This window comes from Hyalella azteca, unplaced genomic scaffold (genome assembly GCF_000764305.2).
Source record: "Hyalella azteca isolate HAZT.00-mixed unplaced genomic scaffold, Hazt_2.0.2 contig3653, whole genome shotgun sequence".
NCBI lineage: Eukaryota > Metazoa > Arthropoda > Malacostraca > Amphipoda > Hyalellidae > Hyalella > Hyalella azteca.
In genome coordinates this window covers 519293-531735 of record NW_025933895.1, presented here as the reverse complement: position 1 = coordinate 531735, position 12443 = coordinate 519293, and the positions used below count along the sequence as shown (strand labels likewise).

Genomic DNA, 12443 nt, shown 5'->3' with positions numbered 1-12443 from the left:
ATTATTCACTGAAGCTCAGCTCTGATGAGCACTTGAAAAATATTCTCTCTTGAACATTCTGAAACTCTAAAAACATTAGGAAAGTGAACGTAACTGAGAGCCTTGTGCAGGAGTGTCTCAGAGTTAAGGCCATAATTTGGCAGACTAAAATTTCCGGCTATCTCTTGGAGCCTTTAGTGATTTAGTCTCTTCTTTTAGACAACAAAATCAGATATAAGATGCCTTATCAGGTATGAGACAAAATCAGAATAATCTGAAGCTCTGATCTTCAAAAGAGGCTGATTTACAGTATATACGCCTAAAGAAGTCGTCGAGTTATTGCAACAAATTATTATATGATCACGAAATGTGCACCTACAAAATTAGTTATTATATTTATTCGCTTCATGCCAAGGTAAACGAAGGACTTAAAATTCTTCAACAACATTTGGGACCCATCCAGTTTTGGCACCCGAACTACTGCATGAAATTATTCTGTTGTGGCGGATGTGAATGGGAAATGGAGTAGTTATTAGGACTATTTAGTAGTTATTAGTAGTAGTTATTAGGAGTAGTAGTAGTTATTAGGACTATTTTTATTAGGACTATTTAGGACTTTATAGGACAATGTGAAATAGTCCTATATAGAAATTTTTAGGACTTTATAGGACTATGTGAAATATTCCTTTATAGGACTTTTTAGGAATTTATCGGACTATGTGACGGACTAGTCCTTTATATTTATATTTTTTGGACTAGTCCTTTATAAGACTATTCCACATTTGATGATGGCTAAATCCAAGTATTTACGATAGTTAATAGAATAGAATAGAAGTGTCGGCACTGAAGAAATAGGCCCATGGCCTGTTGCCGATTCTTGAATTTTTCGTGACTTGATTCACAATGGATCCGGCCTTTGGAACCCGATCTCTCCATAACTGACGATTGATTGAGATAGCTGCTGGACTTATTGCCTGGTCCGTAATTTTAATAATGCCATTCATGAACCAAGAATCTTTTTTTTTCGTAAAGTAATTATGATAATTATCCATTTGTCTTCTAACAGGAACGTTAATTACTTTTTAGTAAAGCTAGCTCAATAAATATAGCGTTCGAGACAGCTGATGTATCCGTATAGGGACAGGGATACAGACACCTCAAAATCGGGTACACATCAAACTCTTGTTCCTGCCTACAATTATCACTCTAAAGCACTGGTAACTCAAGCTGATACCCCAGAACCCAAATCCCACAACTCAGGCTGATGCCCCATATCTCTCTAACGCAGATGTCCTCACAACTCACGCTTATACCCTCACAGCTCACGCTTATACCCTCACAACTCACGCTGATGAGGCCGCCACTCTCACAGTCGACGTCGACGTAGTCTAGCGTGAGCTGCACACGCTGGTTCGCCGCCCCCGCGACGTAGACCCCGCACACCGTCGCGTCACCGCTGCTCTTGTGGTAGTAGCTGCCCTCCTCCAGCCCTACGGCGATGCAGTCTGGCCGCGCATCGGGTAATATTGTTAAATACAGATATGGTATATGCTATATGGTATGTGGTGTATGGTATATGATATATGGTATTTGATATATGATATGTGGTTAACGCCGTATTGAAAGGGTGTAATAATCGTATCGGGATGCGCGTATATAAAATAATTATAATGGGATGTAATGGGTTGTAATGCAATGGGATGTTTGTAATGAACAATTTTTATTCGATTAAAAAAATTATGGGATGTGAATAAGAAAACTTTAAACTATGTATTAAATGAAAAGAATTATGGATTGGTTATATAAGACAGCATAACGCATGAACATGTCTGGACATACGGCAATAAAGTTTTGATGGAATATCGTGTTATTATCTTAATGCGAGAAAAGGATAGTAGATCGAATGCAATATCCAGCTGAAATGAATACTATGTATTTAATTAAGAAACCTAATAAGTATGTATAAAATAGTGCATTACGTATGTATATGTCTGGAGCCGCAGCGTCTCACAATAAATGCGTTTAATACAATTAAACTAATATAAGAACCTGAATAAATAGATCATTAATCAATTTTAAATAGAACAAAGGTCGGTGATTACTCACTATTAACAAATGTCATGAAGTCAATTCATGCGAAATGTGAAAAAAATTGTTGTTAATTGGATTGACAATCAAATAAAATTACCAGGTCTTCTATTTTATTTGAAGTGATAGATGGCAATTCTAGCAAAAGATTTGCGCCAAATGCCTCGTGACGTTTCGTCCAACGGTTTTTAAACGAAAAGAAGTAACAAATTTGGCTTTCGACATAGCATTAGTTATAAAATTGTGTTGCTGATAGTTGTATTGTTTCTTACGACATAACATAAGTTTATGAAATTATGTTGCTGATAGAAGTATTGTTTCTTATGACATAACATAAGTTTATGAAATTATGAAATTATTGTGCTGATAGTAGTATTGTTTCTTACGACATAGCATGCGTTTATAAAATTATGGTGCCGATAGTAGTATTGTTTCTTATGACATAACATTAGTTTATAAAATTATGGTGCTGATAGTAGTATTGTTTCTTATGAAATAACATTAGATTATAAAATCGGGCAATTACGATACTCAATTAATAAAATTGTGTAAGATTTTAAAGAACATTTCATTTTTCCACTTGAGTTTGGTTAAATGTTTGAACAATCAATTATCGTTCATTAACACTCTTTATAATGGTGTCGTTAATACAACATGGAACAGGGCTGTTATGAACGTGAGGAGATTTTGTTCTATTATTCAATGGCTAATACAAGGTCATCAAGCTTAGTCTAACGAATCTTTAAGGATATAAAAGTGAACTGAAAGAGTTTATAACTATACAAAAATGTCTTTTATAACTCTTCGGTCGCGCAAGCTGAGCTTTTAAAGACCACTAATAAGGTCCCCACACTTCTACAGTGGCTCTTATCCAGCAGCAATCGCCTTGTTATGGCTGATCCAGATGGATCATATAAATTGGCTTCTCTTCTTACCTTTGATGAGCTGCGAAGACCGCTTGGATCTGAGGGACTGCAAGCCACGCAGCTGGCTTAGGCTGGCGCTGCTCGACACCTGCACACACAACCTCAACCATCAGGCACAAGTTCATGGCATTGAAAGTATTTTTGTGATCTTTAAATTATTTTCGCAATGTTGAAATAATTTTTGCGATGTTAAAATAATTTTTGCGATATTGAAATTATTTTCGATGCTGAAATAATTTTCGCGATGTTGAAATTATGTTCGCAATGTTGAAATCATTTTCGCGATGTTGAAATAATTTTCGCGATGTTGAAATTATTTTCGCAATGTTGAAATTATTTTCGCAGTGTTGAAATCATTTTCGTGATGTTGAAATAATTTTTGCGATATTGAAATCATCTTCGCGATGTTGAAATCATCTTTGGGTTGTTGAAAGTATATATCTACGAGCTATATATATGGTGTCCTCGGCCAGAGTTTACGGTTTCAAAGGAATACAGAGAATTGTTAACAATTTAGATGACCAAAGAATGCAATGGAACATATACGAAATTTATTTATATACTATGTAATATTTTTTATATAAATGATCAGTGTAGTTACATATAAAATATGAGTACGCATCAAATTAAGAAGAGCGTGTGTTTGGTAAATTCAGTTTACCACTTGAAAATGACTTTAAAATCATGCACAGATAACTTTTGATCATGATTAGTTTATGGTCAAGACTAATTTGAGAAAAAAAGTACACTAGCGGACAAATAATTATTGATGGAAAAGAAGCAAATAAAAAATATCAGCTGCCACAATAGAAAATAAAGCGCATAATAATACAGCAAATTTTTTACATTATAAAGTCATTCTTCACATTCGCTTCCGCATAGTGCAGTACTGCAGGCGTACAGTTACATTGTATGAATGCAATTATGACCTAAATAAATTTGGTACCAACCAATAGCATTCTTCTTTTGAGTCCACATTCTTGAATATGTATGTCCAAAGGTCAGTATATGTTAGAAACGCTGGCTGTTGATGACACGCGTTTAATTTTCCTTTGTTACAGGAAGCTTGCGTTAGGCCATAACAGCCTCTGTAACCTCATCAGCTCAGTCATCTCACGTAGGCCCGGAACAGCAAGGGTTGCCTACGGAGCTACCAAGTTTTACGCGGTTCAGAGGAGTAGATACTCGTAAATGATGGTGGTTAAAACGGATATTGTACTGCTTATCTTCTTCCCGGTAAATAACTGGAACGCGTTTCGGTCATGCTAAACTGTTACTGGCAAAGAAGCACTCATTTAGATATAACACCTTAACAGAGCATCGTTACCATTTAGGATGGATTGTAGGACGTGACTTAAAATACTTGCGAGCATAGAAAATCTTCACCATGGTATCGTAAATTCTTTAAGGAATCAAGAACAATAAAGCTTGATACTGATATTAAACAGACGTGAGCGTTGAATTTACTGTCAAAGGTGATTCAACGTGCATCGAGGAAGTGAAGGAGTTCTTAGTAAACACATTCTTCCACGTGGGAAGGCACTTCCTAAGCTAAACGCTCAGATGAAGAATGCATAATTTGTTTACTCATCCTCTACTAACGACCGAAGGATGTGCCGGTATGGACCTCGAAGGACTTTAGAGGCATTGTGTGCGATCATCCTCCACCTAATGGCACTTTCAGGAGATTTCTCTAGGACATCGCAGGGCATCGCTACCTCATGAATAAAGACTGAAGAGTTTCTGGTAAAAGCATAACCAGGTTCTTTGGGATGAAGCTGCCTCGCTGACGGGAGCCAAGGAGGATATGATCCGGTTATATTAAAAAAGTGATAGTAGTTGGATAAGCAGTATGAAAATCATATAGACAGACTGCTTTTATGAGAAAATTTAATTTAAAAAGCATAATTATCCTGTCACATACCACATGCGCTTTCAAGATAACTTCAAGCTGTATTATCTGTACATATTCATCGCATGCCAAGCGAGTATCGTCAAGAGACCAGTCGTTCCTACAGTTACAGATGTAAAATTTAGTGTAAGCCGTATTGCCTCCAAGTTCAGTATAGTGAATATAGTATAGATATTTCGCCTCCTAGTATTATGAAGTTCAGGAGGAATATCAACATATGTGCTTTCAAATGGTTATATTCAGAATTTTCGGTTAACATGTAATTACGATGTATAGTTTCTGTAATTTGAATACAGATATTAGCAACGAATCTAATAATTTAAACATTTCAATGCAAGATATAGGTGAAGAATTCCATAATCTAAACATTTCGGTTCAAAATGTTAGCTAGACTATTTAAGACAATAATTCATGAATAAATGGTAGGATAGTAAAACTAACTTACCGAAATAATTCTCTCCTACAGCAGGTATGCGCTGAATGCAATGTCAAGTAAACTTCGATGTCAGTGTGAAGTGTCAAGTAAACTTCGGTACTAAGAAAAAATTCAACTAAAGGTCGGAACATAAATGTTTACAAAAAATATGAAATTGTGATTGCATTTACTCATCAAACAGTATTTGTTATATTGTCAAGTTGAGGTGGATTGGAACAATTAGTACTTTGAGATTTTACTTAGATATTATACATATTATTACTTTTCTCCATAAGCAAATTTTAGGCATCAATAATCAACTAATGTTCTATTCCCATTTCCTTAAGAAAGGAAATGTGAAATTCCCATTTAAGTCCATTTCTGCACGAAAGTTTTTCAAATTTTGTAGAACAAGCATCTTTCGGGATTTTAAATGCGATTCAATTTATTTTGTAAATAAACCATTTAAATAATCATCTTCGTTGATCATTAAACTCGACCGAAATCTGGGCATTATTTTCAAGCCCATGCGTTTTTTCATCAATATGGAAATGAAAATGGCAAACCAAAAATTGTGAAAAGAGTGCAAACGCAACCGTTTTCATAATTCTCACGCGTGATGCTTGTACACTGGAGTCGCATAGTGAAGTTCGCATTTTTGGGTTCAGCGAAAATGCAAGTAAGTCTCTAAGCCAGAAATTCTCAAGAATTTGCACCATCTAATTTCCATAAGAAACGTTTTACATTAGAATCGCCATTCTTTCGTTACAATTGTCACACCATGATTTAAAATTACCGCGAAACTTACAATCACTCAGAATAAAAAAGGCAGCCATTGCGCTGAAAGGAAAACTGACCAAACACGTCCGAAACTGCTACCTTAAAAGGCCAGTGTCGGGTTGGCCGTACTCAGGGGTTGGGTAAATGCTTCACTAGCTGACAATGACTGGAATAACAGCCTTGCTTTACCGCCATGTTGAAAATGTGCTCGGAGGAGAGGAACAAAACTTTCAGTTCAGTGTTAGTTTACAACTCAGCGGGTACGTTAAGACAGCACGAAAAATCAAAATGTGATTATATTATCAAGAACAAGTTGAAATGAAGACTATTTTTTAGGAACAGAGGTCAAGTTTTTTCAAACTGTTAATGTTTGTTTGTAAATTAGAGTGTGGAACTTTGAAAGCCGTGTTTAATAGATAATGTTGAATAATCCCAATCGATCCAAAATGAGTTTGAAAATCTTGCTGAATACGATGCATGCATTCGTAAATTTGTGATCAACTCCACTGGATCAAATGAGGTCCAAACTTCTAAATTTTTGCAGAATTTTGACGTTTATTTAGAACGTTCCAAGTTCCAATTGACATCTGTTGATTAACATTGAGTAAAATTGCAAGATTTTAAAAGAATATCAATAGCGACTATAGACAAAATTATTTAAATGGTTAATAGTCAAAGTCCGAAAATTATACAGGATTCACGCGGAAACTTCCTGTTTTATATTTCACACCAAACAGACAGATGTAGGAAAAAAGCGGGGAATATTTAATATAAAAAGCAAGGTCATGGAGTTTTATTTCATGCTTGGTCACTTGCCACTATACATTGGACAAGTGAGCAGCGTGCGCTTGCTGTCACGGTGTACATTAATAATGGCTGTTCCATTATAGCTATTCAACGAGCATTCCGTAGGCGGTTCGGTATTCGTACGTCAGATCGGTTTTCTGATCGGAAATTGATTGTTACGTGGGTGAACACAGTTAGAGTAAGTGGAAGTGTGAATGTAAGAGGGTCGGGAGGTCAACGGACTGTCACAACATGCGAAAAAAAGTTACGAGAATTACACAGGCGGGTGTTTCTGCGTTCTTCACACTTTCCGAGACAACTTTTTGCAGAGTGCCTCATCTCCTTGAGAGGTGACCGTCTTTGGTGACCTTCTTCATTTGGCTCCATGTGATTTTTTCATGGGGTTATCTTAAATTAATTGTTCATAATGACAGTCCAATGACCCTACTGCATTTGAAGAATAATACACGCCAAGCCATCGCCAACATATCCGTCAGTATGCTTCAAAGAGTTGAACGGAACTTTAAAAATCGACTAACAGAATGCATTGACAATGGGGGTCTGATTCTATTCATTTGTCTGATGTCATTTTTGAAACAACGTGATAGAAAAATTCAGGCATTGCATTTTCAACAAAATTAATTATGTAAAGATATCTTTGATGATTATTTTTTATTGAGCTTTCAAATAAGGATGTTTCTGTGAATCACCCTGTAAGGAAGATACAAATATGAAGCACTAAGCGTATATTCATATAATATATCAGTATATGAAAGCGTTAGAAGCACCAAGCGTCAGAAGTTTGAAAATATCGACCGTTTTTTCTCTGCAGATGCAACGGTTGTCTTTGGCATCCAAATGGCACCAAAGTATGCAAATCAAATCCAAGCCTAACTACAACCCCCAATCCACTTCCCAAGCCACACTAGAAGGGATTCCAGAGATCAACCAAATCCCCAAATCTCAACATTAGGAGCAGATCTTGCCTCTGAGTGGCATGAGCTTAGAGCGAGAGCCTCAGGCAGGCTGTCTGACCAGCAAACAGTTCGGTAAGGTGAAGACGAGTTGTTTCCAATTGTATCCAAAAAATGATTTTGTCCTTAGCACGATTGTGAATGTTTTAGGTTGGCCCTAAGTAGTGCAATAGGCGTCGTAAGTGTTGGTTGACTTTATTATCATAAAAACATAAATTGCTAGTGTAGACCAAACAGGATTGACAGGGAACAACTGTTTAAACTTATTTGTAACTCAGCTCAACAGGAACTGTTTGACTGAGTCTTGACTGCCGGTCAAGACTCAGTCAAACAGTTCCTCAAAAGCAATCATTAGCTTAATTGTTTTAACGTAGAAGATAAATTAGTTTAATGTAGTTCTTCTAAATTAGTTTTGTAGCATATAACGTTTCCTGTATTCAACTAGCCGCTAAGAAGAAGCACGTTTTAGAAGTCGTGCTCCGTACGCCTTCGTTCCTGTTTCATGTTCATTATGTTGGTTCCAATAAAGCCTGTTCCGTGCTGCCGTGTTCTTCCCACCTTTCACGCGCGTAACTTCATACATTACAAGTTTAATGTAGTTTAATCTTCTACATTAGTTTAATGTAGAAGATAAAATTGTAGAAGAAGATAAACAATTAACAGCCTCTTTTCTCGGCCTTAGCAGGGTTAATTGACAGTAGTTAGTTAATTTTATTTAAATTTGGCTCGCAGAACTGTTTTCAGACTGTTTTGCTCCACCTCAACGAGGTTAATTGACGGGTTTTAGGAAAATTGATATTCTTTTGAATAATAAAAACTGAAAGTTCGTTACTGCCCCAACGGCGTTAATTGATTAAATTTAGGTTCATTGATTTCATTTTGGATCACACAATTGATTATTTGAATAGTTGCCAAGCTTGACTAATAAGCTTTCATCGCTTAAATGACGATATTTTGGTAGCACAGACAAATGTTGACATGAGCGTCGTTTGAGATGCTCAGAGCATCAGGTGGAGGCGGAACGATGGAAGTTTTTATTGGCTCGATATGTATGCCCACCATACAGTTGATTTTGATTCAACGTCGAATTAAACGTCATTTGGTTGAATCAACGTTAATTCAGCATTGATTCAACATTACATGTCTGGTGGTTGGCAGCTGTACAGGTAAAGTTGAGCTAGCTACAACGCCATTATCAGTGCATGAACACATACAATTAATTCACGAAACCTTTTTCATACGAAAAACTTGTTAATAACGTCAAGTACGATGTAATGAATTTAATGTAATTAATAACAAAATGAAGAATTCAAACCGAAATTCTATATTATCATATTTTGAAATTGATCATCATTGATTTTTAATTCTCGAATCCGGGAAATTAAATATCCTTATTCCGTCTTATAGAATGGTTTGTTAAGAGGAAATATTTATTTTTATAATAAATTATTTCTTTGGTTTTGTTGCACGTCATTTTTGGAGTGAATTTTTCTGCTGATCTGTAAACGAATTTGCAAGGAATTCGCCGCAATTCCTGACAGTATTCCATGTGTAGAATCGAGTTTTGTTCACCTGAGCAACTGCAACATGAAAACCAAGTGCGAATTGTAAATCAATTTTGGTGAGGCATATCTGGAACGTCTGAAATCCATGGATTTGCAAGATTTCGATCCTAAAATACTTCAAATCAGTCCGTGCGCAAAACAACGAATGCAGTTTGCCTGTAGAGCAGAAAAACTACTTTCGCAATTTTGATTCGATGAGAAGCGCTCAGCCCTTCAGTCTTCCTGGCAGCATGGGGCGACATGAGTGCACGCACATTCAAGGGACCAAAATATGTAAGAAAAAATTTAATTTAAATAATTTAATTCTTTGTTATTTCTTAGCGATAAAATAATGGTCGAACCATGTATATTACATTAGTTATGAATAAAAAGTTACTTCTAATTGTTGCTTTTGCTCTGAAGCAGTCCTTTGCCTGCTATATTATTATAATATTAACACGACAATAGGAATTTATTCAGTTTTAAGAGAGCAGTGTACGAAAAAATATTTTTCAGGAAAAATTATCTCTTTATCTTCCTGCACTGAAATCAATGGAATTCATGTATAAAATCAAAAACAAAAACTGATTTCGTACACATGAGCAGACAAAGATCGTTTTTTAATCAATGCAGTGAAAATTTCAAAATTAAAACTTAGAGTTTTTTCGTATCAGAGCCATTTCCATAGTAAGAATTTTTAATCCTCACATTTCTAGCCTGAATTTTTATCAACCATGCGAAATCTATCCTCAGCTTTTACGCAAGCATAAACCATTTTAAAAATATTATTATAGGATCAGAGGCATAGATTTTAAAAATGAATGCAAGAACTCGAATAGTAAATTGGTTGAATTGCACGCAATTCATCCGTCGAATGCTGCTCGACCTTCAAAAAAAACGTGCACTTTTGCAATGGAATAAAATGCATGAAATCAAAATTAAATTTACGAGAGTTGAAGATATTTTCTGAGGTTGAAAATATATTCTTGAATGGTTTTAGATTTTACCAGTACTTCTCGTAACTTTCATTACGCATTTGTCGTATTACCCAATAGGTACGTTCAATAAAAAGCATGCGATACATTTTTGCAATAAGTCCTTCACAAATTATTTGCTAATAGTAATTAAGTTCAGGGCTATCGATGCTGGGAGCTAAATGTTTCAATATAAATTATTTCATTAAAAATAATGTCAGGTTTTAGATTTACTCCTAACGCAGCAACGGAACATAATGTAACCGTAGCGTGCATAAAACCTTCATTACAAAGCTTATGAACACTCTTCATTTCAGTGAAGGATAAGCGATCCGTTCACTATAGATACAGTTTTTGGCCAACCGTTGATGCGTTCGTTTGATGAATGTTTCTGATCGCTCAAGGATTTATTTGATTAAAAACCCAATTTATTAGCATTGGAATCCACAAATAGACATTTGCTTTGACCAATACAGCCAACCACGACAGTCTCGTGAGGGATATCTATCGGAGGGATGAAAAGAGTTATCCAGAATTCCTTGATCTGGTTTGTCAATTGAATTTTTTGAATAACTTCGCAGTGATCTATCAGTGCCCTTTGGAACTAATGTAAAAAAGGTCATCTGAGGACCGAGGAAGGGTCGCGTAAACACGCATTCAAGGCTTGCTATCTTCCGCTATGGACCTCAAACGGAATTGGGTTTCATTCAGAATAGCTGTTTTTAAGCATTGGATGAGACTTGAATTTAACATTTTCTCGCATATTATCAACAGATTTGAGTAGGAACTTTGTCTCAATACGATAAAATTCATGGAGAAATTTTATTAGCTCAGAGTACATCAATTGAATCATATTTCTTGTTGCTGCTAATTAATAGTCCAATTACTCGACATAATATAATATTTGGAATATTATAATTATAATATCATGCAATAATATAATATAATTTGTGCAAGACATTTAGCACAAATTGTATTGGATGTGTTGCTTTTAAATGGACGCTGCCTGGAGAACCTATTTGAAATATTTTCGTTCCTTAAGCCAAAATCCAGTGATGAACATATATTCCTGGTTTGCGACACAGGTCAAGTTGGAATGTAATGGATTTGTGACGTTTCACGACTCTATAAAATTCCAGATTATGAATTTACGAACATGAAGGGCACGCGATTGATATATATTTTCAATAAATTTGTTGAAAATATGTCGCCGAAGTAATTATTTAGCTGATGGATATTAGATATAAAATATACGGAATTTAAAAGTAAAAAAGGCAAGAAAATTCACCATATCGATATTGAAAACGCTTTGGAGTATAAAAAATAAATACAATCATTTTATAATTCAAAATTTTAAGTGCGCCTCCATGCTGAACAGTGCGACGTGGCTGTAACTGAGAGTGATTTCGGATACTCGGTTCCACTTCTGGCTAATCGGACAAGAGGATTTTGGAGTCTCTACATATCTTCGAACGGAAAGTGTGTCTCAATAATGCACACAATTCAATCGCTAAGCTTTAATGTTCTAGTGTTTTTCCTATGTAGTAATCTTTTCGTGTCTCTCAAGACTCAGTGTTCTGCGAGCGCTTGTTTTTATATATAAGGTTGTTGTGCATTCTATTTTTCTTTTTAGCGCATTTTCTCATTTATGGAAAAATGCCCATTTGTGCTCGTCATGTCCGTCTGTCTGTCCGTCTGTCTGCCCGTGACTTCATGTTTTAGTCGACGAGAAAATGCGCTTTCTGTCACTCACTGCTGTGAGTACTGAGTTATATTTTTTAGGTTTTAATGGCTGACTTAGAATTTTGAATTATAAAATAATTATTTTTAGTTTTTTAGGTTGTCAACCTGACGATGGGGCTGGACTCCGAAACGTTTGCAATATCGATATGGTGAATTTGCTTGGCGTTTTCTTTGCTTTTATATTCCTTATGAACTTGAAATTTAAGCAGACTGATGATTTAAGTACTTATATTACATATATTTTCGAAAGCATTAGCTCCCGTCTTCCATTTATTATTCCTGGGTATTGATAACTTCAGCTCTTTTTGCGAGGTATATTCTA

The 12443-nt window shown here is 35.6% G+C and overlaps 1 protein-coding gene across 1 annotated transcript in view; it reads right to left on the bottom strand.

Annotated features, from left to right (window-relative positions):
- Positions 1-12443, bottom strand: part of LOC108681873 (corticotropin-releasing factor-binding protein) — a 36999-nt gene that overhangs the window by 11977 nt on the left and 12579 nt on the right. Inside the window, exons 2-3 of the mRNA XM_047879721.1 lie at positions 3003-3081; positions 1327-1484 (exon numbers count right to left, since the gene is read on the bottom strand). Coding sequence (XP_047735677.1) covers positions 1327-1484; positions 3003-3081 — 237 coding nt within the window. The remainder of the gene's footprint in view (positions 1-1326; positions 1485-3002; positions 3082-12443) is intronic.